Source organism: Phaenicophaeus curvirostris, chromosome 26 (genome assembly GCF_032191515.1).
Source record: "Phaenicophaeus curvirostris isolate KB17595 chromosome 26, BPBGC_Pcur_1.0, whole genome shotgun sequence".
Taxonomy (NCBI): Eukaryota; Metazoa; Chordata; class Aves; order Cuculiformes; family Cuculidae; genus Phaenicophaeus; species Phaenicophaeus curvirostris.
The window spans coordinates 199732-226401 of record NC_091417.1 but is presented as its reverse complement, the minus strand read 5'-3'; the positions used below and the strand labels follow the sequence as shown (position 1 = coordinate 226401).

General features: G+C 40.7%; 1 protein-coding gene across 1 annotated transcript; it reads left to right on the top strand.

The window, feature by feature from the left end:
- Positions 1-233: 233 nt before the first annotated feature.
- On the top strand, positions 234-23715 carry BRCA1 (BRCA1 DNA repair associated). Its single transcript, XM_069877078.1, is given in 23 exon segments — positions 234-280; positions 1202-1302; positions 2786-2839; positions 3149-3229; positions 3331-3419; positions 4297-4442; positions 5122-5221; positions 6008-6053; positions 6526-6674; positions 7166-10459; positions 11100-11185; positions 11906-12080; positions 14440-14572; positions 14774-14940; positions 15391-15713; positions 16363-16450; positions 17415-17492; positions 18009-18049; positions 18593-18676; positions 19099-19153; positions 20376-20449; positions 20907-20967; positions 22586-23715. Coding segments are annotated over 22 exon segments (5508 nt in total). The 5' UTR covers positions 234-280; positions 1202-1222; the 3' UTR covers positions 22690-23715.
- Positions 23716-26670: the final 2955 nt, after the last annotated feature.

The following is a 26670-nucleotide window of genomic DNA, read 5'->3' as shown; positions in this document are numbered from 1 at the left end:
GGTCGGGAGGCGGGGCCGGGTGCCGCGGGAGTACAACAACAAACAGAGCCCGGTGGCGGACACGCACTTCCGCTAAGACACGCGCGGCGGAGTCACGTGGTAGGCAGAAAAACCAATCGGAAGAGTTTCCGCCTGTCCCGAGCCGCCACGGCCAGGGGCGACAGCCAATAAAAAAGCGACCCTGAGATCACGCGCCTCGGCCTGGGGAGGGGATTGGCTGCTGGGTTCTGGGGGCGGAAAAGGCGCGAAGCGCGGTGGTGCGGGGCGGCTGCTGAGGATGGTGAGTGAGGGGGGATGAGGGACGGGTGGCTCAGCCCCGCCGCTCTCTCGGTAGCGTCCTGGTGGGCAGCACCGGCGGCGACCGGGGCGCTCTGCGGCTGGGGACGTGGGGCTGAGGCCGCAGGGTTCGCCGCCCCGAGGCCAAAGGGATTCTCCTTGTTCTTGGGATTCGTGGTGCTGGCTGAGGGTCTTGCCTGTGCTCCGGGCCTTGGGGTCTGCTACCACCTTTGCGTTCGCTTCGAATCCTAGAATGGTTTGGATTGGAAGGGACCTCAAAGCCCATCCACTCCCACCCCCTGCCACGGGCAGGGACACCTCCCACTGGATCAGGGGCTCCAAGCCCCATTTAACTTGGCCTTGAACCCCTCCAGGGATGGGGCAGCCACCCCTGCTCTGGGCAACCTGGGCCAGGGCCTCTTCACCCTCACATGAAAACATTTCTTCCTAAGATCTCATCTCAATCTCCTCCTTCTTGCAGCTGAAAACCATTCCTCCTTGTCCTGTCCCTGCACTCCCTGTTCAAGAGCCCCTCCCCAGCTTTCCTGGAGTCCTTTTCAGTCCTGGAAGCTGCTGTAAGGTCTCCCTGGACTCTTCTATTCTCCTAGCTGAATAGCTTCCATCTATAAAGTTACTTCTTTTACTCATGTTCTTATGGGCACTCTTGCTGTGTCTCTATTGAATGCTTCTTCTGTAAACCCTTTTAGTTTGCTTCTTTGACTACAAGAAACTTGACAGGTTTTAACTGCTTGCTCAGAATTCCACCAGTGCTGTAAACCCTTACTCAAGCAATAGGAGCGATGTGTTTGATGCTGTTCAGCACTACAGTGAAAAGCCATACAGAAGAAAGCGTGGTCACGAGGTGCAAGAGATAAACAGATCAGAAACAAAGCTAATTTTTTTTTTCCCCCCCTCCCTCCTGTAGAGTTTTTGGATGTGAAGGAAGATGGACTATTCAATGACTGCTGTTGGAGATGTGCAAAATGTGCTTTCAGCTATGCAGAAGAACTTGGAGTGCCCAATATGGTAATGACGGGAGAATAAAGTGAGCTCTGTATTAGGAGAGTTGTTAAGTCTTTTGGATTTTTTTTTCTCGCTGTCTTTTCATTTCTTTCCAAATATTTTGTCAGGTTTAGGGGCTATCAGAAAACAAAAAGAATTGCAGTTTAGGGTTAAATATATTGGTATTTTGTGAAGCTCACGTGAGAAAGAGCTATACAGAGCCTGTATTTTGCTCTAATGTTCTAGTAAATTTTGCTTTTTTTAATCCTAAAAGCATTATCTCTCTATCTAGTGAGGAAAAAAACTTAGCTGATTGGATTAGAATGTTGTTTGCAAAGCAGCCTGCCCCTTTTTTCTTTGTCTCTCAAAGGCAGGGAGGCCTGTAGGACATGCAGAAGTGTGTCCTATTTAGCTTAAAAAGCAAGGCCTATTATGAATGATAGTTCAAAACTAAGATTTTGATGTGCCTAGCAGTTTCGTTGGTACCTATTAACAGGGCAGAAAGCTGTAAATATGTTGCGATCAGGCCCTTCTTGCTTTATTTCCATATGTGACATTAAGGTATAATCTTTCTTTTCTATTTTGGCAAGTTAAAATTCTAAAACATCCCAAAATAGAAATTAATTAGATGAGGAATAAATAACATGCAAAAGTAATGCTGAGGCTGCTCTTGACTTTTGGTGTGTATTTTGCTGCAGGCACAAGTTAAACTGTTCCGTTATAATAGCATTATATTCGTTTTGGCTGTTTTCATCCAAATTGGGTTGTTGTGGCGGTTTAGTTGGAATCATTGGATAAGCTTTTTATGGGTGTGGACAGAACAAAATCTCAGGGAGGTTCCTTATGCACATACACCGTCCATGAAACTCACAGAACCTTACTTGTGTAGCTGGGTTTGTGACACAATATGTGCTTACATTACAGCAGTTTGTTTAAAAATGATTTTTGGTTTGTTTTTAGAATATGCTCAAGGTAGATTATAGTTTAATGTGAGTTGAACGAGTGAATTGGTTAGAGCTTTTCTGCAAGCCCTTATCAAGTTAAATGGTAAGTTTCACACTATGCTGGACAGGAATGGGTTTAGAAAGAAAACCAACAGGGGGAAAGAAATAAGTTAAATGCTGTATGTACCAGCATAGGAAGAGCCCAGTGGGCTCCTGAACCCAACAGGATCACACTGTCCTTTACTCTTGTCACAGGAGATCAGTGTTGAAAAAGATAATGTTGGTGTTCTGACACTGTTTCCTGCCGTGCTGAACTAGCACTTCCAGAAAATGCAGACAGGTTGTGAAGATCGAGCAGATGTGTATGTATCACATAATGACAGTATTTGTTACTGTACCTCTCAAATGAAAGGTTGTCCAATGCTGCTTACTTCTTTATCCAGCCAATATTCTTCTAAATTTCTTTTTAAGTTCAGAAAAGTGACTATTTCTGAATCTTATTTTGTTGCTGCTATTTTATGTAACTTCTGTGGTCTTGTTTTCCTTCATTTTTCTTTTTGTAGCTTGGATGTGGTACAAGAGCCAGTTTCCACAAAATGTGATCACATATTCTGCAGGTAGGTTTGAAAACTTGTAATTGCAGTGCTTAGTCAGTCTGTTCTTAAGTCTTGTCTTTACTGCTAGTGATGCATAGTGTGTTTTGATAACATAACGTGTGACCCTTTTAGAGCAAAAATCAATTCTGAATAAGAAATAACTGCAGTTCCACAGCTAAGTCAAAGAGGGATTAATTCATCGTAACATCAGAACAAGAATGCAGGCATTCAGCTTGATAATGGAGGATTTCTACCAAGTGGTGCATGCTCAGTTGTAAAGAAAATCGAATCCTCCCTTTTGTTACCATTGTGATTATTCTTTTTTCCTAGGTTCTGCATGTACAAACTCCTCAGCAAAAAGAAAAATGGTGTGGTGGAGTGTCCTCTGTGTAAGACTGAAGTCACCAAGAGGTAATGTGTCTTTGCAAGTGGGCTTAGAGTCATCATAGAAACTGTGAGTTGTTGACTCATACTTACATCTTAAAACACCTCACGTGGTGGTATTATTTCAGAAGTCTGAAAGAAAATTCCAGATTTAAGCAACTAATTGAAGGATTATCGGAAACTATCCGTGCGTTTGAGCTTGACGCTGGAGTGAAGTGTAAGTGTCGTGAATGTATACTCCCACTTTTTTTTTAACAAGATTTTGACATTTATATCGTAATTATTTACAGAGTATATTGTTTGTTGTGCAGGAATAATTACCAGAAGCTTTTTCTTGGATGTAGAAGCATAAGTTCCATTAAGTTCCCATGTTTTTCCTACAATATGGTTTTTACTGTGTGTTTGACTCCAACCAATCTTATTTTCAGTTCCTGGAATGTAGTTGAACGTATCAAAGTCTTTAATCTATAACTGTGTGGCAAAGTCCTTCTCTTCATTATGCCTAGTTTTGCAGATTTTGCCCTTCAACACAGTTTCAGAGCCTGAGTTAGCGCTATAACAGTGCATGTTAACTTGTCCCTTTTGGATGTATCCTTTTGGAGCCAGATTTATCTTTTCTAGTGCTTGTCACCTTGTAAAGGGGATTGGCAAGTCAGGCACATGCTAGTTTATGTTTGGGGAAACAGGATGTTGTTGTTGAGGGTGGGTGATGGTTTGTGGGTTTTAGTTCGGGGTTTCGTTCTTAGTATGTTGTGCTATAAAAACTAGACTTTCTTTCAAAATCCTTTTCAACTTGTCCAGTCATTCTAAAATGGCTGCTGTTAGGTCCTTTCCTTCCTTGATTATCCGTACGAGCAAAATTTGTTGGGAAGATTAGATGGCATGATCAATATTTTGCTTAATACTTGAAGAGTGCTCATAAAGAACAACCAGACTAGTAATTCACTTAGATTTCTTTCTTTGATAATTGTATTTTAGCTGTATATGTGCTAGCTACGTAGGGCCTATGCAAGGATGTTTTGTTGATGTATAATACCTGTTGTGCTCAGTGTAAGAAAATATTTTTGCTTTATTTTCATCTTGACATTTTTCAGTTTTAAGCGGTCATTGCTTTCCTAAAACATCCACAGAAGCCCCTGCTGCTGAGCTCCTGTGTGAGGAAAGCTCTGTCATCCAGAGTAAGGGCTTCAGAAAGAGGAAAAGAAGTGCAAAAGAAAATGGGCAAGAAAACTGCACCTTGGTATTTCTTTTCTTTATATTATTTCTGTGGATTGTTTGTTTCGTTCGGAATGTGTGTACTTACATATGAAAAAAGTAATGAAATAGGAGGTTTTTGGTTTCTTTCAGGTCACTGTTTGACTCAAATGTTATTCCAGACAAAGATACATAAATACTTTTTTCTTCCTAACCTGCTTTAAAAAGTTGTTTTGCATAAAATTACCTGAACTTAAACATATCATTGCCATAATATATTCTGCTACTGAAACTAGTATTGAAAGCTTTTTCAACTGGTTGTTTCATAATGCTGGCTAACTATCAGCAGGCTGCTTTTTTAGTGGTAAGACCATGAATGTCTTAAGAATTCTTAAGCCACTACCCAACTATTAGGGTGATTACTGTGTCCCAATTTGCTCATGCTATGTTGTTTCTTGTCTCATCTGCTTCATGCTGAGTAGAATATTAAGTAAGATAAAACTATTAATGGTTTGAGCTGTTAAATGCATGGTAATTATTACTATTAACATGTTCCATTACTAATATCAATATGATATGTATTGGATTTTTGTCTAGAAGCTGCCGATTTAAATACTTGGTTAATATGTATCAGCCTCCCCTGCTATAGTTTAAGTAATTACTACATTTTTTTTTTTTTTGAACTATCTTACTTTTATAAATAACCCTTTCTTTTCTCCTGTCAGCTGGAAGCTAATGTGGATACAGACACCAGGGTCAAAAGGTGTCCCCTAGGAAACAAAGCCCAGAAGTGTGACTCAGAAAAGGGGGTTTATATAGAGCTTGGTAAGATTTGTTGTAGGTCCACACTTGTTGACCTTACGTATAATGCTTGCAAAGTAATTAAATGTGATGAAGTTCAAAGTCTTCATAAACGCTAATTTCTCCCTTACGCCCAAAATGAGAACAAAGGGACAAATGACGCGCAATTCAAAGTTGGTAAATCAAAGGGTGTCATGTATTATATTGTAGGAAATAATGCTGCTGTCATAAGCCTTTAAGACTCAGTGTCCAGATCCAAAGAGAAGTTGCTCACAGATGTGAAAAGTTATAGTTGTCACAACAAATGGTAACTACTGTTTTCTAAAGAATATTAGGCCTTGTTGTCAGTGCTTGAGGCTCTCGTTACTAAGCAAAGATGATAATGAAATCTAATTGAGAAAATAATATTACATTTCATTCCTGTCTATCCTAGCTTCTTGCAAGATCAATCAAAGGATCTGAGACAGATATTGGAATATATTGCTCTGACTTGCAGTTCAAAATTCTAAATATTATCAGCTGTTTCATCTATAAATTAGAAACTGCGAACTAACTCTTAACTAATTAACTCTTAGTAGCTTGCTTTTGTCAGTCAGTGTAGTTAAAATGAATTTTATGCTGGAGCCAATGGGACAGTTATACATAGAAATCATAATTGGGTAAAATACCACACAAATGAACTTGATTTCATTGATAAAAGTTGAAACAATCTATCTCTAGAAAGAACTAGGCATTTGTGCTTCTGTGATAATAAACACGTCATCTTTCTCTGAATTATTTCAACCAGAGTAACAGCTGATTTGTTTTTAGGATCTGATTCATCGGAAGAGCCTTATAAAAGAGGAAGCAATACTGGGTGAGTAAAGGTGATTAAGAAATTCATGTTTTCTAAAGCCAATTGTTCAATATTCTCGTTATTATGTTTTAGGTTTTTAGCATAGAACTGATAGAATTCTTCAGGCTGATAAGTGATTTTCAACTTTGAGGGCATCAGGACAGGACAGGAAGCTGGGTCCCATCAGTTTGTCACATAATATGCTTTAGACCTGTTTTCTAGATATTCTGTTGCTTACACAGGCATTAGATCTTGAAGAGAAAAGCATGTACTATGCTTTAGAAAGAAAATGTTAAATTCAGGAATGTGTGAGGGGGTGTTTTAAGGAAATGGTGTGAAACCTTGAAGGCTTCTAATTATGGTGAGTGTCAGTCATGCAGCCTGACTTCTCCAAGAGCTGTTTTGGAGAGCAAAAAGGAAACATTAAGTATCATCTTCCATTATGTCTATTGTCATTTTCTCTATAATGAAAGTAGATTTCTCTTTCCAACAGGTTGGAAAACAAAGAAGTGCTTCAGATTTCATCTCAAGAAAAGCTACAAGAAGTAAAGAGTGCTGAGAAGGAGGCTGAATGTTCTTACAATGCACAGCCTGACGAGCTGGGTGCTAAAGACATAATTCTAGTTCTACCAAATGTCACAGGTGTGTGTGTTATTTGATGACAAAAATGATTAAGCTTGACAGAAAGACCACAAATTGGCATTTCAGTTTCATATGATTAAGTATATATGCTTGTGGTCTTGTATGTTGTAGTTTTGTTGGTGCCTACAGCTAGTGACAGTGTAAAACAAGCGTATGTTTGTAGACTAGCCACTTAAAATGTGGATATCCTGTGCAGGGGATCAGGAGGGGAAAAGTAACTTGATCAAACTGCAAAACTTATTCTATTCTACATGAGCCGTATTATCCCTTGTAGTAGAAGTTGAGAGCAGTGACTGGTAATCCATGTAAGAAGTTGGATGAACGTGTGTCTTGTGTAACTTGATATTTCTCCCTTTTTCTGGCGGGCAGTGTAATATTCTGTTTTGGGCAGAAAGAAGAACACTTATTTTAAAACAAAATAGACATTAAGCTTATCACTGTACTTGTGCTTGTACAATTTGACTTAATTTATAATACCTATAAATCTTCAGGTGAAAGTGATTTCTCAAAGGAAGGCACTTGGAGCGTCACTGAATATGCCAAACCTAGTGAAGCAAATGTGACAGGATGCCAAAGTTCTCCTTTAAATCTTCCTGCTGTAGACGTACTCACAGATCAGCATAACACAATGGATAATGCCAGTCCCTTAAGGGATGGGGACTCATCTTTCTTTAAGAACACAGAAGAAATGGATGTGGAGCAAGCTCGGTGCGTTAGTAAAAGCAAAGAGCTTGGCTTAAAAGATAGCTCAGAGAGCAGGTTGGATAAAAGCAAAGAGATAGATATTGTTGAACAAAGTGTGAAAGCTGTGGAAATGTATGACTCTGAGAACAATTCTTTCCATGAAGAACCACCTCCTTTGGAGAAAGTACTTCAGCCAAACACACCACACAATAGTACCCTGAATCAAGTCTCTAGGAAGAGACTGAAGCGAAGCATTCAGAAAGTCAATGAATGGTTTTCAAAAAGCAATGAGAGTCTGTATTCCAAGTCTTCACAGGATGATTCTACTGGAGAAACTGATGTTTCAGGTGAAGGAGATAGAGGCTTATCAGATAAGGATTCCTGTATTTCAGAAAAGACTGACCCTATGGTAGGTTTCATGGAAATTACAGTGGTTGAAGGAAACAAGAGATCGTCAAAACAAACAGTGGGTAGCATCAAAGACCAAATATTTGGGAAAACGTACAAGAGAGAAAGGAAGTCAAATCCCCCTGTTATCTTGACAGACATTTTACCTACCACAAAAAAGGAAGATGTGATTACTGCTGAGAAGTGCTTGAATAATTCTGGCAAAGATGGACGAAAACGGAAAAGGAAGACTGTTTGTGCCCTGCAACCTGAGGATTTCATCAAAAGAACAGATACAGAAGAGGCAGATGGGCACCCTCTAAGTGTTAACGAGTGCCTTGGAGAGGCTGAAAAGAAAAGATACGATGAATGCTCTGCTGTTGATCAGAGTCACCTCGCTGAGAATAGAGACAATCATACACTAAGAGAACTTGAGGAAGGAGGAGAATCCATGTGGGAAAAAGCTACTGGAAAGGTGACTGGCAAGCTCTGTGATGAGGAGTTTGAACTGAATAACTGTGATCAGAAAAGCACTAAAAAGAAAAGTTCTGCATCAAAAAAATGCAGGCATCCTACTAGAACCATGTGTGCTCTACAGTTAGTAGTGGATAGAAATGCTGTTTCTCCTCATCCAGCTGAGCCAGAGATTGACAGCTATCCAAGCAGTGAAGAAGCAAAGAAAGCTGATTCTGAGCAAAGACGAGTCAGGCGCAGCAGGAGGCTTCAGTTACTTGCTGAAGAAATGAAAAAAGAGTCAGGAGAAGGAGTAGTAACTAAGGGAGCAAAAAAGTCTGACAGTGACCACGAAGGGTCTGTCTTTGGAGTTAAAAGGAATGTGTTAGTTCACACTTCTGAATGCAAGGACCCGTGTGAGGCTCAGGGTACGTTAAGTTGCAAGCCACTCGCTAACCTGGAGGGTGGTGATCTTGAAGAAAATGAAATGCAGGTTAAACTTAAGAATTTATCTGATGCTGCAGAAACTGCAGAAAGTCTCTTCAGTCCTACATCTTCCTATCAGCATTCAAATTGTTCCGCTATACCTGATGCAGGTTCTCAAGGTGAAATACAAGGTAGCCCTTCCCTCCTGCAGTCTCTTTCAATGACTGTTGTGCAGCCTGTTTCCCACCAGGCTGAAAAGCCGACTGAGTCATGTACTGCTTTTCCCCAGGATAATGGACACGATACACAAAATGTTCCAGGGGACTGCAGAATGGAAAAGCTGCCAGTGGCTAAAAAGGTTTCAGAATTGACCAAGGAAGCTGAAGACAGTGAGTTAGACACACAGAATTTGCGAAATATATTTAGGCATTCAAAACGCCTATCATTTAGCCTTTATCCTCCCATGAGGGTTTGTGCAGTAGAGGCTGCTGCTGCTGAAACTGTAAAGATACCACATGCAGATCAGACAGAAAATGAGCATAGGAAATATTTAAGCACAGAAAAGAAGAAGCTCGAGACCTGTGAATCTGCTAGTCCTGTGACTTCCTCTGTCAGCAACACTGAATTCATGCGCATGGGGGAACATCAAGATGATGTTTCAAAGGTTGGAAATCAAGGTAACTTGACAGCAATAAAAATGGATACTGCTAGGGCTGGAGACAAAAATGAATTACTAAAAAGAGAGTGGGGAAATGAAAAGACAGTGTCAACTGACATGGGGATGGAGAGGGAATTGAAACAGAATCCAATCAAAAGTAAAAGAAATCAAAGTGATCAGAGTGATACAGAAGACAGCATTTTCAAAAGAAACAGTTTAACCACAGTTGATTCGATATGCTCCTGTTCAGAAAGTAGTCAAGCCAAAAAGGCTGAAACTGTTGACAGGAAAGGACATTTTCATTCGAGATCAATGATCTGTCCTGCAAATGGTCAGCAAAGGCTTGCTGAATTCAACCATGAAATTGCTGGGAAAAAAGGTAGCAAAAGAGAAAGAAAACAGGTGAAGGGCAATGAAGAACAAGCAACCCAAGGTGCTGGCCCAGGTGTGCCAGAGTGTTCAGTTACAGAAGCTCGAGAAGGTCCTCTTAAAGGCAACAGTGATCTTACAGGTTCATCTGAAACACCTGATGGCTTACTGTGCTGTGATGATACTGGAGAGAACACCATCTTTTCCGACACTGATAGGAGAGAGAGATCTGCTGTGTTTGTAAAAAGAAGTGGCAATGCCCTGGTAAAAGAACTACGCAATAAAACTGCTAGTTCTGTGCCAAGATCGCAATGTATTCAAAGACCTCGAAGAAGAGCGCAAAAACTGCAATCTTCAGATGAAGAATCTAGTGAGGATGAAGAATTGCCGTGCTTTCAGGCATTAATATTTGGCAAATCAGTAAGCACACCTTTGCAGATCAATAAACAAGTGGTATCTGTGCTAGAGTCTTCAGTGAGCCCTGTCGCATTGCGTCGCAACAGGAGTCCTGATGACAATGATATGCAGAAGCTGCCTGAAGCCGCCCTAGGCAATGGTTGTGACTCACCAAGCCAGGAGTCAGAATGCTCAGTCAACTTATTTTCTTCCCAGTCCAATGTGTCTGAAGAATCAGCTGATGGAGCAGAAGAGCTGAAAAAACCTTCAATCCAAGATTGTGCATCCAAAGAAGTGAGAAGCGTGAATGAGAGTAAAGAAACTTTTCAAAGTCATAATGGAATGCTGAAAAGAACCAAAACCAACTTCAAAGATGAATGCCAAGAAGACCCAAACATGGGAGCAAACCTAGGTACTAACCAGATCTTTATTTCTGCAGCTAGGTTTGTAATCTCATTGCACCTGTGTTTTTGCTTTGCATGGGAGCTTTGTTTTGTATTTATGTGGTGCTTGCTTTTTGAAAGGAACCTATCAGCCCTAAACAATCAGAGAATACTCAGTGGTTTCTTGCTGGAAATTAAGTTCCCTGTACTTTTTGTCTGAAGTGGAAATAAATTGATTGGGCACTAGAGGCCAGACTGAGTCTGTCTGATGGGAACGAATTTTTGAGCTTGACGCTGGCTTCCTTACTTCAACTTGCATCTTTCAGCAAAATTTGATAAAGCCTCCCTAGACTGCTTCCCTAGGTGAAATGTTTGTTGAAATGTGCTGTGTAATTCTGCGGTACTTATTTTGACCTTTTTATGGCTTTCATAAATATTTAGGACTCTCATCATTTAATTATTAAAATTCTGAGTTGCATTAACATTGCCACATATGTGACATGGTGTTTGAAACAGTCACTTAAAGGAGATCTGTGCTTCTAGCTTAACTTGCCACTCTATCATTCTAGTTAACAGTTGGCTAATGAGTCTGTCTTCTAAGAGATTGTGAACAGTGTTTGAGGTGGCTTTTGCTTTGACTAATTCAGATCTTCTTCCACCTTCTTCAAGGTGAAGCATCTGGATATGACAGTGAAACAAGTTATGTAGAAGATTCATATGAACCATTTTCTCAAAGTGAAATCCTTAATACACAGGTAAATGAGATTGCACACTAAAATCTGTGAGGGGCTTGCTTGCTAAGATGTAAGCAAGTACATGAAAGCTGTGAAGTCATTAGAGTGGGAAACTTCATCATAATTGTTTGTGTTGCTAGATTACCTAGATGCCTACAAGTACCTGTAGGTATGGGTATCTGCTCTGGTTTTGCTTCATAGAATCATAGAATGGTTTGAGTAGGAAGGGACTTCAAAGCCCATCCAGTTCCAACTCCCTGCCATGGGCAGGGATGCCTCCTACTGGATATGGTTGCTCCAAGCACCATCCAACCTGGCCTTCAACACCTCCAGGGATGGAGCAGCCACCACTGCTCTGGGCAACCTGGGCCAGGGCCTCCCCACCTTCGCAGGAAAACATTTCTTCCTAAGATATCTCAACCTTCTCTCTTTCAGTTTCAAACGGTTCCCCTCATCCTATCCCTGCATTCCCTGATCCAGAGCCCCTCCCCGGTTGTCTGGGAGCCCTTTTCCATACTGGAAGCTGCTCTAAGCTTTCCCTGCAGCCTTTTGGTCTGTTTTTTAGGCTTGTGGTTTGTTTGTTTGGTTTTTTTGGTTCTGATGTAGTGTGTGTTGAACTCATGGTAAAAACTAATCCAAATTAATCTTCTCTCTCTAATTTTCAAGCATTTGTTAAAGAAACTAATCTTATTCTTTAAAACAGAGTTTGCTAATGTGGGCACAATCGTGTCTCCTTTGCAGCAGAAGAATGTTATGCAAAATAACCTGAAGAAACTTCAGCAAGAAATGGCAGTACTTGAAGCAGTGCTAAAGCAGCATGGAAATGAGGACTGTGAACTTTTACCTGTCCATAGGAAACTGCCACGTTCCAATAGTGAAGGAACACTTGAAATGGAACAAATGAGACAAGAAAGAGGTAAACAGCAATGGAAACCTTTCCCAGCTTTTTTACAAAGAATTGTGTCACTACTAGTAGTTCTTTTTACCCTCTACCACAAATTATAGCGCTTTGAAATTGATACAGTAGCAGAATTTTACCTAAATTCCACTGTTCAGTGAGATGTACGTGTTTCATTAATGACTTGGGTACTACACCTAGTCTAAAACCCTGTTGTTACAGACCTGGGTGAAGTTACTTCATGAGGCTGTACAAATGGTGAGTAGGCATTGTGGACTGATCTGCGTTGCTGTACTGTCAGTTCTAGTTGTGCTCTTGTTTTCTTTCACTGGAAAGGACAGGGAAAGTGGCTGAACACCCAAAAGAACTTGGCTTCTAATGCTGTGGGAGAAGTGATACTTCGGTGTACCTGGAGGTATTTAAAAGACAGGTAGATGAAGTGCTTAGGGATATGATTTAGTAATGGGCAAGTGTGGTTGGCCTTGATGATATCGAAGGTTTTCTTGAACCTAGTGATTCTATGATACCAGGGAACAAGGAGGAAGTTAGGCCAGGTATGTATTGGCTGTCAAGTAATACTGCCCAGGTCAGGCTGCTGATGCGTAAAGCAGAGGAGAAAACCTATCGTGATGTGTAAACCTCCTGAATTGGAGATGAAGACAGAGTGCACAAAGCGGTAAACAAATGGCAAAGAATACTTTAGTAATCACCAAAGGCTTTGTGTATTAGGGTTAAACTGAGTTGCTGCCAGCTGTGTAAGTAGTAGTGAGGGCTTTATTTAAGGTTTTTCTTTGTTAAGGCAGGAAAGAAACTGAGATTGCTGTTCTGACAACCAGTCTGCAAAAGAGCATAGGGTGTTCTTTGAACAAAGCCTACAGTAGAGCTAGATGTTCGTTGTTGAACTTCTTAGTGTTCTGTTATAGAAAGGCACCTGATGCCGATTTAGAAGTTGTAATGCTTATTGAACTCTTAGATAAAGGTCTAAAACTATATTTGTAATTCTATTGTCGCATTTCAGTTGGTTACCTTTATTTTCTGAGGGCAGCTAGAATAGCTTCACATCCTGGAATTCAAAGTTATTTATTGTCTTCTCATGACTTTACAATGTATGATTTTCTCTGTGGAGCCTTTTTCATCTAAATTCAAAGGCTTTCATCTCTGCTGCGGGTGCTAGTCAAATATCACAGTGATCTGTGGAGTGCTTTTGATCATCTGAATGAGGTCTTCTACTTGTGTGTTGGTGAGTTGGGTTTTGTTGTCAGTGTAGTCTGCAGTATGCAGTGGTTTGTTATATTCATTCAAAAATCTGAGGTGAAGCATCCTTCCCTGCTGCGGCTCCTGCTTCGGTACCTCGATTCCCGTCAGGGAAGTACGGCCATTTATTGTGGAAGACGCTTGCTGTAATCCTCGTCTGGTTCTGTTACTGGTTTAATAGCTGCACTGTGTTTTTAGCCTTCTCTCTAGCTCATCTTTTGGACACCTTGAGCTGTTAAAACATTAACAGCACACTCAAAACTAGGAGACCAGTTATAATCCATGCTTAGTTAACAAAGCTCGTTATATCTGTAAGAGCAAGTCCAGAGGAGGCCACAAAGATGATCCAAGGGCTAGAGCACCTCTGCTATGAGGACAGGTTGGGAGAGTTTGGGTTGTTCAGCCTGGAGAAGAGAAGGCTGTAGGGAGACCTTAGAGCAGCTTTCAGGACTGAAAGGGGCTCCAGGAAAGCTGGGGAGCAACTCTTGATTGGGGAGTGCAGGGATAGGACAAGAGGGAAAGGTTTTCAGCTGAAAGAGGGGAGATGGAGATGGCCCACTAGGGCAAATTCATAAGCTAACTATAGATGGACTGGTGAAGATTAAGTCAGCAAATCAATGGTTTAGTTTCCTTCAGATAGGAGAACTAATTCAAATAATTTCATTAATGTAAGGCATGCTTAAATTGTTATGCTAGAATATGGATTTCTGACTTGTCAAACTTAAGAGTTATTGATGGTTTAATAAAAATTACAGGCATCTCTAGTTGTCAAATATGTCTCTTGACTTGTGAGCAGAGATATGGTAATGTATTGATGGGATTCATAAACAAACTGCACTAAATGGTGTAAATTTGCCTCCAGCCTATTTTATTTCCTACTTTTTTCACCTAATACAGAGCTGACATCTTAGTTTCGTAGATGATTTAGTATGTGAAATAAAAGTAGTTGTTAGCTGTGCCTCCAATGGCTTAGTTTTTTGTGTAGAGATCAGTTTTAGGACATTTGCCTCTGAAGTATATCTGAATTGAGCTTTTGGAGAATGCTTGACGTCTTACCTCAAGCAACAACTAGCAGTGGTTGGTTTTATTTTACTTGTTTAAGAATTATTTTTCTTTTTTAAAGGAGTGGAGTCAGCCTCAGAAGGAAGTTCTGAAAATCATAAATGCAGCAGTTCAGCGGGCTTGTCAGCCAGTGATTTCCATGCTATGCCAAGTGATTCTGTCAACAGTAGAACTAAAGAGTTAGAAAGGTGAATGTTTTGGGTTTGGTTTGGTTTTAGTTCTTCTATGTCTAATCTTGTCTTTAAAAAAAAAAAAAAAACAAAGGGGGGGGAAGGAAGGAAAAATCTTGAAGTAAATACCTCTCAGCTTTTGAGCAATCACAACAGTTGAGCTTTTGCAATATGGTTCTGACACTTAAGAGTTAAGAAGGTATTAAACAAAATTTACCTCTCTAGGTCTTCAGAATTGTTACTTTGCTCTTCTAAACCCAGTTTTTTAAAGAGACCAGATTTGGAGAAAGGCCTTCAGCGTAACAGCACTGTGAAGAACAAAGCTCCTGCTGAAAAGACAAAACCTGTGCAGGAAGCGGTGCAGGAAAATAGTCAGCATCACCTTGAAGCAGGTAACATTTAAGAGGGATCCAACACATCCCAATTCCTCCTGGTTTTTTGTTTTTACATACCAGCAAGATACAACTTTTTCTTGTAAGTCAAGGAGCTTAAGTTATATATTCCTGGTCAGTTTAAAAAGATGTTACTTTTCGTTTGGTAGCCAAATGTCCAGCTGCCCACTGGGATAGGGCTGGACAATGTTGTAATAGTGATGGGAGTTCTTACCTGTCTTGCATATAAATTAGTGCTTCTTGATGGATATGCTAGTGAGTTTCACAAGTATTCCAGTGTCACGGCTCTAGATCAGGAAAAAGTAGTGATAGAGGCAAAGGGGAAGTAATATACAAATAAGGAGAGGAAAGGACTGCAGCATCTAAACTTAAAAGGCAGAGCAACGGCCTTCCACCATGACTACAAGAAGGATGAAATTGTTTCAAGGAGGTATTTCTGTTTTCCTTCAGAAAACACAGATGAGCAGAAATCTGGAAGTAGGCCAAACAGTACGTCTGTCTTATCAAATCTCTCTGGGAATGTGACCAGGAGTCCAAATAAGTCTTCCTCCTCTGCAAGACTTCTTCACCCTCGAGCAGAGGCAACAAATAGTTCTGTTGTAGCTCAGAATGCTGATGGAAGCTGCGCTCAAGAACGTAAATCAAAGAGAAGCGTGCATTTTCCTCTATCTGCTCTGCACAATGCAGCTGGGAAAGAAAATGCTACAGGTCCAGTTGTGACTGACAAGAAGGAAATGTCAATTGTGGCTTCAGGTCTGAATCAAAGTGAACATGTAAGTATATTTCAGAAGTTTCAGAGATCACTTGTTAATTGTTCCTGCTTACCACGGTAACCCTCAGCATGGGGAGACCTAAGTATAAGGGAAACTAAACTAACAGGGATTGTAGCTCAGTAATGCGGCACCTCAGTAATGTGACAGCTCAAGTCAAACTCACTCCCCTAAAAATATGAAGAATGCTGCCTGTAAATAATGCTATTAAGCTTAGTGAAGTTTGAACTTTTTAAATAACTACTTTACTCTCCAGGGGAACACCACATTATTCCAAAACAAGAGGACTGTATTCCTAAAAAGCCTTGGAGGGGAAGGGGACTGGTTGGCTGATTGTTTCCCTTGGTGTTATCAGATGCTGCTTCTTTACCCAAATTCTGACCTGTAAACGAGGATTTCTGTAATTAATTGAATTGTTAATAAACCTTTTTCTACAATCCATTTCCAGGATGATACGGCTTGTAGTTTATAAACTATTGACCAAGAACTCTTCCTTACTTAAGCCTCTTGAATAGTGCCAAAATTCTTTACGTTTAAAAAAAAGTATGTTCTGTGTGCCAACACAAATAGAACCATTACTTTAAAGTAACTAGAGATGTTGCAGTTTTTTTATCTGCCTTGCTGCTTATTAATTTACTTAACTATTTTTCAGTTGATGGTCCAGAATTTCGCAAGAAAAACCCAGAGCACTTTGACAAATCACATTGCTGAGGGAACAACCCACGTCATCATGAAAACAGGTTTGTTGGGAGATATGTGAATAAATCCTATATTTGCACATCATGTAGGCTTTTAATTCTAGGCTAACCAACAAGCAGACAGCTCAGCAATCACTTTGAATAACTTTGAGAAGGTATTAATTGTTTTTTTTCTCTATGGTAGTTCCTTTAAGCTTGGTAGTCTCTGATTCTTGTCTAGGGAATCAGAGGAGGGTATGTTTTGGTTCTTTGTGTGAATCAAAGTTAAGGTTACTTAATATCTTTTTCTCCAGCTGTTTGGTCACAATTTTCAGTGTTTACAGCAGGTTAGCATGAAGTAGTTCAGAAACAACCAGAAAGAAAGCAAGATAGTTCCTAAAGAAATACAATGCAGACATTCTGGAAATAAAATGCAATTTTGGTTTCCTAATTCCTTGCAGGGGTTATAAGTATGTGTTTCATTCTAAATTTAGAAAAGAAACTTATCCTTGATAGAAAACTTAAAGCGGGGCATAACTGTAGGTATAACTGACAGCTGATAGTGAAGGCGTGCCTCCATTGGAACAAAGCGGCACTACCATTTCATTATAGCTATCATTGGTGTGCTTAATTAAGGTACTTAGTTTTTGCTTAAGTACAGCTCAAGAATCCATTATTAAAAGCTTGAAGGAACTTTACAGAAACTTCAGTACAATGCTAGTGTTTCACATTTGACAGATGTATTCTGAAATTGCATTATATTGACTTCAGAAAGCCATAGTGTTCATTACTGAAATTAAGTTATTATATAGCTGTGTCTAAGCATAGGTTATATTTAAGCTCTCTACTGAACCTGCCTTCTGCAGCTGTGCCTCTCTTGGTAGAGTAGATGATCTCAAATGGCTAGTCAACTGGAAGTTTATGCTGATTAGGCACTGAATTCTAATGTTTGCATCCACTGTCTTGACTAGTATTTTGTTCACTAATGGCAAAACTGAAAGAGACGTTATTCTCATTTTCTCTGCAGATAAGGAGCTGGTGTGTGAACGGACACTGAAATACTTTCTGGGTATTGCAGGAAGAAAATGGGTAGTCAGTTATCAGTGTGAGTACAACTTGTTTTGGAGCTAAAGGGCTCTGCCTTTCTACCACAAATGTACTCTTCGCTTGTCCCACTAAAAAAAAAAGCCAAAAAAAAAAAACCAAAAAAAACCCAAAACAAAGATCTCTTTGTGTCTCGGCATCTGATGTTTTGCAGTTTCTTCTAAATACTTCAATATTAACTTAAAAACACAAACAAACAGCAACATCAAGCCTCTTTCTTTTCTGAATACTTCTCCTGCTTCCAGATAACTACACTGGACTGCTCTCTGCCCTCAAAAAAGCTTTTTCTCTCTCTTAATTTAAATCTTTGAGATGTGTGGCATCTGTTAGTGCAAAATTAATATTATTTATGAAAGGTAAAAAATTCTTTCACTTCTTTTAAGCATCACACACCGCATTCAGTTTCCTTTAGTACAAATACCTTCAATTTAAAATAGCAATGAAGTCAGACTGTTGGCAGTAGACGAACAATTTTACTGGATAAAATGACTTGTCCTGTTCTGATCTTTTTCCTTAGGGGTAATTCAGTCTTTCAAAGAAGGAAGGATACTGGATGAGGTAGGTAAGACAGGCCTATTAGTAGCCTCAGATATTGTCTACGCACGTACTGTATGGAAATTTGGCTCTGAGAACTGGGGTTCTTATTTGCCTAAATGCTAGGACCAAAAGCCACGCTTAGGCTAAATGTATTCATTGTTATTAGAGACTTAATGGGTCCCTGTTATTTTGTGGAACAGTTATAAGCATGTTTTTTATAATGTTTCTAGTCATATTGATAGATTGCAGCACAGAGAGAAAGATCCTTTGCTTGAGGAAATAATGTTAGAACATAGCTATATACATTGTTCTATTTGAAACTTTAGAATAGCCAACTACTGAAATCTGTCCCAGCATTTACTGCCTTTCCTAGCAGAAGTGGTTTATTTGGTGTGACTGTGATTTAGGTGGATTTTTGTATTCCTGGATGGTATTTGGATTTTCCTTCTCCAGTACAGTTTTTTGGTGTCTGCCATTAGTGGCACAGTGTGGATATATTTAATGAGCAGAAATGCTCGCTTTCTGGTACAAAACTTCTGATTGCTCATCTATGTTATGTTCCAGGAGGACTTTGAAGTTAGAGGAGATGTAGTCAATGGCAGAAACCACCAAGGTCCTAAGAGGGCTCGACAATCTCTTACTGGAAAGGTAAGAACACAATGGTTAGGAAAACCCTGTCCTGCTGTGACTGTTTCAGATATGTGGCTGTGCGAGCTGAATATCTGAAACTTCTTCCAATTTCTGTGCTGTTGCATATATACAGAGCTGCAGGAATTAAGCACTTCTATACATGAAAGGTGAGCTCTGGCAACAGCAGAGCAGATACACTCAAGTAACTCAGTAAGCCTGCAGTGTATGCTATCTTTTTATAACATCAGGATAGGATAGGATGCTGCAAGTTTGGGGTTCTTTTATGATGATGCTTTGTAAGTTATAAAGAACTTCAGATTTACTTTGTGAAATAGTGATGGCTCAGTAACCAGTCCTAGAAGTGCAATGAAACCAGCATATTAAGTACTGTCCTTTAAAGATACCGTATGTACTCTGTTAACTTGTTCCTTGTTTTTCAGATCTTTAAAGACTTTGAGATCTGTTGCTATGGGCCTTTCACTTATATGACTACAGGTGTGTCATTTTAGTGGGATTAAATGAACTCTTAGCATAAAAAAAATACTTGGAGGGGGTTTGCGTGCATTCAGCAGAGTTTTACGTTTGACCTCTTCTTGGACTCTCTTGTACCTCTTGTAATCTGAAGCTTTCAAAATACCCATGTGAGGTATCATGTGGGTAAAGAACTTTATTCTGTTGATCTCCAGACTGAATGGGAACGGCGTGCTCTTCTATTTAGATATCCTCAGGGAACTGTTCTGGCAATGTTGCTGTATTTTAAAGCAGGTCTTTTATCTAGTTTATCTCTGATTCTCTAGCGATGAGGGAAAAGCATTGATATTATGCTGTCTGGTAATTGCTTTAGATGCTATTGAACGCTTCTACTTGAGCATATTTTTCTTCTTTCTTAGTAAACAGTTTCTACGTATCATTTTTCTAGCAGCTGACACATCCTCAGTGTAATCTTGCTATAGCAGTGATGTTAGAAATGAAACACAAACCAAAGCCAGGAGTTGATAAAAACGAAAAGGCTGGGCAGGACAGCTTTCTTTCAGTAGTTTAAAACTGAACAGAGTGTAGCAGATGTTTTGAAAATTTAAGCTAGAATTTTTCTACTTAATATATTTGTTCCTCTCTTCCCATTTTTTGTGGCTTATTCAGCAGATACTTTCAGATTTGTCCAGTATAATATTTTTTGACTGGTGAAATATCCTCCTATTTCTTGATATTTACAATAATTGCTACAGAAGATGCAGTGCTTTCACCTGCTGCAGCAATCATCAATTATAGCTCTTATACTTGAGAGGCTTCCTTATCTTCTTGACTACCATTTCAACAAATTGGTGGAAATTAAATACTTTGGCTACTTTTGTTAATGAGAGATAATCACAGTTCAAACTTCTGATTTTTATTTTCATGTCTTACATCCTTATGATAAGAGGAAATAAATTGTTAGTGACTTTCTCTTTTAAGTTTTAGGCATGTGGACTTTTGCTTTTTCAGGGTTTGGTTTGATTTGTTTAGCCCTGACTTGACTGTGAGGCAGGAGGGCGAGCTGATATTCCTCAACAGGCTAGAAAGTGAAAGGACTTTTCCCTATTAAGCCTTATGTTTCTTTCAAATTATGATAGTATTTTGGTTATATCTTGGAACAAACACACGAGGGCTTAGGGAACAGCATCAGTTTCAATGTGATAATAAACAGTCTGTTATTCAACGCTTTATCTAATTTCTTCAGAACATCTAGAAAGGATGGTGGAGCTTTGCGGTGCTTCAGTGGTGAAGCAACTTCATCTGTTCACACACACGATGGTAAGCATTAGTGAATGTTACAGTTGCCATAGCGAACGTTCTATAGTTGTGTAATGCACAACATGGTGAAAGATGACATTGCCTTCCTGGGCTTGGCAAGTGTGGACAGAGGGAACTGTCTGCACAGGAACGCTGCCAAGCTGCACAGCAACAGCTCTTGTGTTCTAGGCTCTGTAGGACAGAGAGCTAATCTCTCTTGAAATCAGCACGGAACCTCACTTCCTAGCACAAAAAGCCTTTAGTGCCTTAACTTGATCACAGCATCCCTGGAGAGAAATCGTAGAAAAAGCTTAGGAACTAATGCCTTCCTCCCTCTATGAGGACTTCTTAAAGCCCTCTCTGAAGTGGCGCTCTGAAGTAGTCAGCCCTGTTATCGCTTGCTGCAGATAGATGTGAAAATGATTTCATGACAGATAGATAACAGTAGCATTTTTCTTTCCTTATCTTGAAATCCTAGAATTCTACTGCTGTTGTGGTTGTGCAGCCAGATGCCTGGACGGAAGACATGGATTATACAGGTAAAATGACATGCTGTAATGGACTCTTGTGGTACACATTGAGCGTCTTTATCACCTCAGTCTTTTTAATAGTTAAACATCAGAGAGGTCTGCAGAGAAAGTAAAAGCCTGCTGCATCTGGAGGTGGAGGTATGGTTTGGAATTAAAATCTGGAAGGAGAAGTTATGTTGTCTCAAGAATTGGCAATAGAGTCTCAAAAGGCAGTCTGGCAGGGAAATCTTATTCTTGGCTGGATTATCCTGCATATCCTCAGCTGTACAGAAAATTTTCTGCTTGGAGACATTTTCTAAAAGGTGGGGAAGCATGCCCTTGTAGGATCTAGGAGAACGCTTCAGATGGGACAAGATTCTCTTGATCTGGAAAGAATATCTAGCTACAAAGCACTAACTGATACAGCCTTCCACTATTTTTTTAATCAAAACGTTCCAAAGTAACCGTGAGACTTGGAACGTACAAGTGTTCCAACTAACTTACTTGTGGCCAGCAGGGCGAGGGAGGTGATTCTCCCCGTCTAATCTGTTCTGGTGAGACCCCACCTGAAGTACTGTGTCCAGTTCTGGAATCCTCAACATAAGAAGGATATGAAACTGCTGGAATGGGTCCAGAGGAGGCCACATAGATGATCAGAGGGCTGGAGCACCTCCCATACGAGGACAGGCTGAGAGAGTTGGGCTTGTTCAGCCTGGAGAAGAGAAGGCTCCGAGGAGATCTTATAGTGACCTTCCAATACCTGGAGTGGGCTCCAGGAAAGCTGGGGAGGGACTTTCTACAGGGGGGTGCTGTGATAGGACGAGGGGAATGGCTTTAAATTGGAAGGGGGAAGATTTAGATTAGACATTAGGAAGAAATTCTTCACGCTGAGGGTGGGGAGGCCTTGGCCCAGGTTGTCTGGGGAAGTTGTGGCTGCCCCTTCCCTAGAGGTGTTCAGTTCCAGGCTGGAGGGGACCTTGAACAACCACTTCCAGTGGGAGGTGTCCCTGCCTGTGGCAGTGGGTTGGAACTGTATGGGCTTTGAGGTCCCTTCCAACCCATACTGTTCTATGGTTCTACTTCTAAATGCAGTAGTGGGAGTTATGGGATGAATGGAAGCTAGTTAGGTCACAGTACAATTCAACAAAAAAATGGAGAAGCAGAATGGTGTGCAAACAACAGCTGTTTCCATGGCACCAGGAAACTGAGAAAATAAAGACAAAGATCCTGAAATGGTGAAGAACAGGCCGGGAGCACTTCAGTAATTTTCTGTTGTTTCTCCCTTAATGAACCCCACTGCTTGTCACATATTCAGTGTGTCTGAGCAGACAGGAACGGAGGCTTTGTCACCGAGGTCTGAAATTAAAAGATAACAAGGACTGCACTCTTTGCTCCTAGTGTTTATTCTGTGGTGTTCAAAGCTTCCTGCCTGTTTGCCAAACAGTTATTCCTTTGGAGCAGCCACATCTCCTGCATTGTTCAAAGGAGTCGTACTGCCACATCACTGGCTTTAGGCTCTAGTGTTTTGGTAAGGTCTTTAAAATGCTAAAAAAACCCAGAGTTTAATCTAAAAGCCCTCAGTAGGTTCACCTTCAGCTTGCTTTGACTCATCAATAACAGTTTTATCATTTGTGTCTTTGTCTTACAGCAGTCCAGCAAAAGAACAACGTTGCCATAGTGACTCGGGAATGGGTATTGGACAGTATCGCTCTCTTCGAGTGCCAGGAGTTTGACGCTTACCTTGTGTCATAAGAGTTATCGGCATTGCTCAGAAATTCTCATCAGGGCTGATGGTCTGGTAATTATTTTAAGGACTGGGAGTTTTTAAGTCACTTGTGCAGAAATTATGTGCAGGTAGTGTTCTTGTTCAGAGTAAAATGACTACGTTCTTATTAACAATGAAGTTACTTAAACAACTTTACCGTATAAGAATGGAATTACCCACTGTTCTTTAAAGGTTAACATTTCTAATTTCAAAATAGCCCTTTATATTAATGCAAAACAAATGTAAAAAGTTAGAAAATTTAGAACATGGCCTCCTCATTGCAGCTAGTTCCTGTTTTGGACACAAGCATTTAAGAGTAATATTGGGCTCAGGACTTGAATTAAAACTTAATTGCATTCCCAATTAACCTCCATATTTTCATTTTACATAAATACATACCCTGCGTAGGGGTGTATACCCATACAGTGGAATATTAGTTAGTGATTACTAACACATTGGACTGGTTAATCTTGGGCCATGGATTATATTTGTGTTGCAAACTACAAACAGCTCTCCTTTTGTATATAAAAATGCCAACTTGCCCTAACCAGAAAAGTCCAGCCCCTGAAAAGCCAACACTTGATTCTCTGTAAGCCAGTCCTTAAAACACATGCCTATACCAGTATTGCCAGTCTTGTTTCTGAGAAGTGTACGTGGCACTGAGGAAGAGAGAAGAAACAGATGCACTTTAGTATCCCAGTGACTTATAATAAGCCCTATAAGAATCTGCTTCTAATAGTTCCTGCCTGCAAAATGAGAGTGTAAAGAAAATAAATCGCATTTTATAGAAGAAAATATTGCTTGTTTCTGTTGCCAAGCAATTCCATTTCATAAATCATTTTGTACTCTCAGATCAGAAAGAACCTGTTTTCATAAAGCTGTTGTTTAAAAAAAAAGAGTTGTAGCTAAGTTCAGGAAACTGTTGGGGTCAGATGCTGCTAGGTTATCTTGGGAAGTTATAGAAAGTATGTTTATAAATATTGGAATGCTCAAAGGAAATAAAACTGGTTTGGCAAGTATTTTGCTTCATTGTTTAGCTCTTAAGCAGAAACCGAGTGATGGATTCATATTGAGCCATACACGAAAAGAATATCTGAGGTCCAGCCTCCTGGAATTGGGGGTGTGTGGAGACTGGAGGAATCAAAACTGTGAATTAGAATTTCAGAGCTGGAATCAGAATTGTAATTTCTATCACCCTGAGACACAAATGTGTTATCAATTGCCTTGCAGTTGCGAAATGAAGGCAAATGCAGTCAGATAAGGTGCTGTTACTGGTACTGTCAGTGCTGAGAGTGTTTGCTCAGTTGATGTACATCACTTTTCTTCTATGTGACAACACAACTCTTGAGGCTGTTCCACACAGCCTCACCTTCAAGCTGATGCTGCTCTTATCTCTAGAGCCCACATTGGGGGGGGGAGGGGGTAGGGGGAGGGACAGACTTCATAGTCTCCATTACAGGAGATAGCTGAGGGAATGACTAAATGCTGCCTGTTACATGGAGTAAAAGGCCAAGCGAGTCTCTTTTGCATCTGCCATTGTGAAACTGTCCCTCACATCTTGACACGAAGGTCATCCTTTCTAGCAGGTAAGGAACTAGCTCCAGCTAGATAATTCTCTAGGAATGACACTTGTGACAGCACCCTTCCTTGGAGGTAACTAAACTACATCTGCAGAAAATCTATTTCAAATAAAGTAAGTATCATCTACAAACTTTTGTAATAATCTGCATGATGCTTAAGATTTGAATAAAGTGAAATGGTTTGAATAAACAGGTAGCTAGGTAAAGGAAGGATATGCTTCCAGAGCAGTAGGCAGTTTCCGAGGAGGTGATGTGGCCTCCGTAATGGAATCCATGTTGATTTCTCTAGTCTGACTTCCAGCTTCAGTAACAAAGCCCCACCACCTGAAGCTTCACAGCCACTACAGGGGTTGGAAATGCCATTTTGTACATGAGGACCAGGCTGCTTTTCCTTCCACGTGGCATAACAGCTGGCTTCGACAATTCCTAGGGCAGGAAGCCTCTGAGGGAAATGCATTTTTGAGATGTGTCTGGGCCATGCTGTGCTTTTTACAGTGATCACCTGAGGGTGACAGAGGAAACTGAGGGAGCAAAACAAATGTCATTAAAGAGCTCAGCACCTGGTGAAAGGGGCTGCATGCACGCTGCCCTAGGAAGTAACACATGCCTTCATGTTCACTGGAGAGAGGGAAGAAGCAAAGGAAACTACAGGTTTGCCTGAGGCTTTGCCATCGGGGAAGTTCTAAATTTGTAATTAAACTGCTCTGCTTTTGTAACTTAACAGGAGCTTTTCTCAATGCAACTGTAGCAGGACCAACTTCCAGGCCTCCTAAGCTCTGCTGCTGCTCAGTGTGCATGGTCCCACCTGCAGGAGGGCTCAGTTGGGCACAGAGCTTTGACCCAGTCTCTAGTCAGTAAGGTGACACCACCTCCAGGCCATGCTTCCTCTGAATCAGCAGGAGCTGGTGCATATGAGTAATGGTTTGTTATTTGGAAGTTTTCAAACTACATGAGGTGGTGGGATGAGTTAATTCTTTCCCTTTTCTCTAGGCTATTTAATGCTAATTAATTCCTAATGCAAAGGAGAGGAATTTAGTACTTTGAGGGAACAAAGCACATTCTGTGCTAATGAGAGCTAACCTTGCACCAGTGCAGCAACCAGCTGGCTTTGTCTTGCAGCCACAGCAGTAGCGTTGTTAAAGCCCACTTTTCCTCTTGATGTGTTGAGAATTCTTTGCATCTGATTCTGGGTAGTGCACTTTGCCTGCTGTCTGGCTATACCATGCATGGATTCTATTGTTCTTTACGTAGCTGAAGCAGGTGAAGCAGAGTAGGAATTGCACAGCTGTAGCACCAGGCAGGCTCATGAAAAACATTTAGCCTGGATCTTGTTGACCATAGCATCTGAGATCAGGCGCAGCCCTGGGCCCTGCCAAGGTGTTCTGGGACTCTGTTCCTGCCTTTTCACCAGCACAGATGAGCTGAAGTCTTTCTGTGAGGCTGCCTTATCTTACCAGAAAAACTGTTAACAAGCCATGGGGGGGCAGAAGCTTTCGAGGGCTTTTCCAATCTATGGGAATGGATTCCTGGTTAAAATTCATGTATGTTAATTAGGTATAGCTTTATCTTGCATGCTTATCAGCCCTCCTGATATGGAGGCCAGCAGAGAGTAAGCAGCCCATTACAAATTCAGACTTTCCTTTACATTTTGCTGCTAGGCAGCATGGAGTTATGTAGTGACGGAGCCCATTTGGTTACTTTTAATGTCGGAATAAATGTGTTATTGCTGTTTGCTTCGTAACTATTACAGAGGCTGCAGACTGAAACAATGGTGAAAGGTTTGCAGCCTGGAGGAGGTAATTAAGCATTGGAGTAAAAATATTACTCAGTAGTTAAAAGCCCTTTATGTTTGGCAATATTGGATTTTGATGTAAGGTTCTACTGCTTCTGAAAAGGGGCTTCTGGTCTTTCAGAGAACAGAACAGCATCTTGGAACACAGTGTAGCACGTGTGAATTAAATGTGTATGCAGTCCCTCTGGTGCCTTTCTGCTATACCAGACACATCCCACATGTGAGTGAACTGTGTTACCACTCTTCATTTTCCCTCCTTGGTCCAGTTCCTTGTTCAGGACTCTAACCTGCAAGAGCCTGGGGCCACCCCAGCTGCTGCTGATATTGGAAACACCTGCATGGTGCGCACCCTGAAGACTGTTATGCTGGAAGAGGCCATATGCTAGGAATTCCAGGTGGGTCTGTTTAGCCTGAAGAAGGCTAAAGCAGTTGGGGGGTGGAGCATAATTAAGAATCCCCTTTAACACAGCTGCTAAATTATGTCAGTTTTTGCTACAACCTGAACATGCAGGATGGTGCCACTGCACTGCTTCCACCTCCAGCTCTGCATCCTGATTTGTAGACTCCTCAATACACAAGGTAATGGTGGTGGTTGT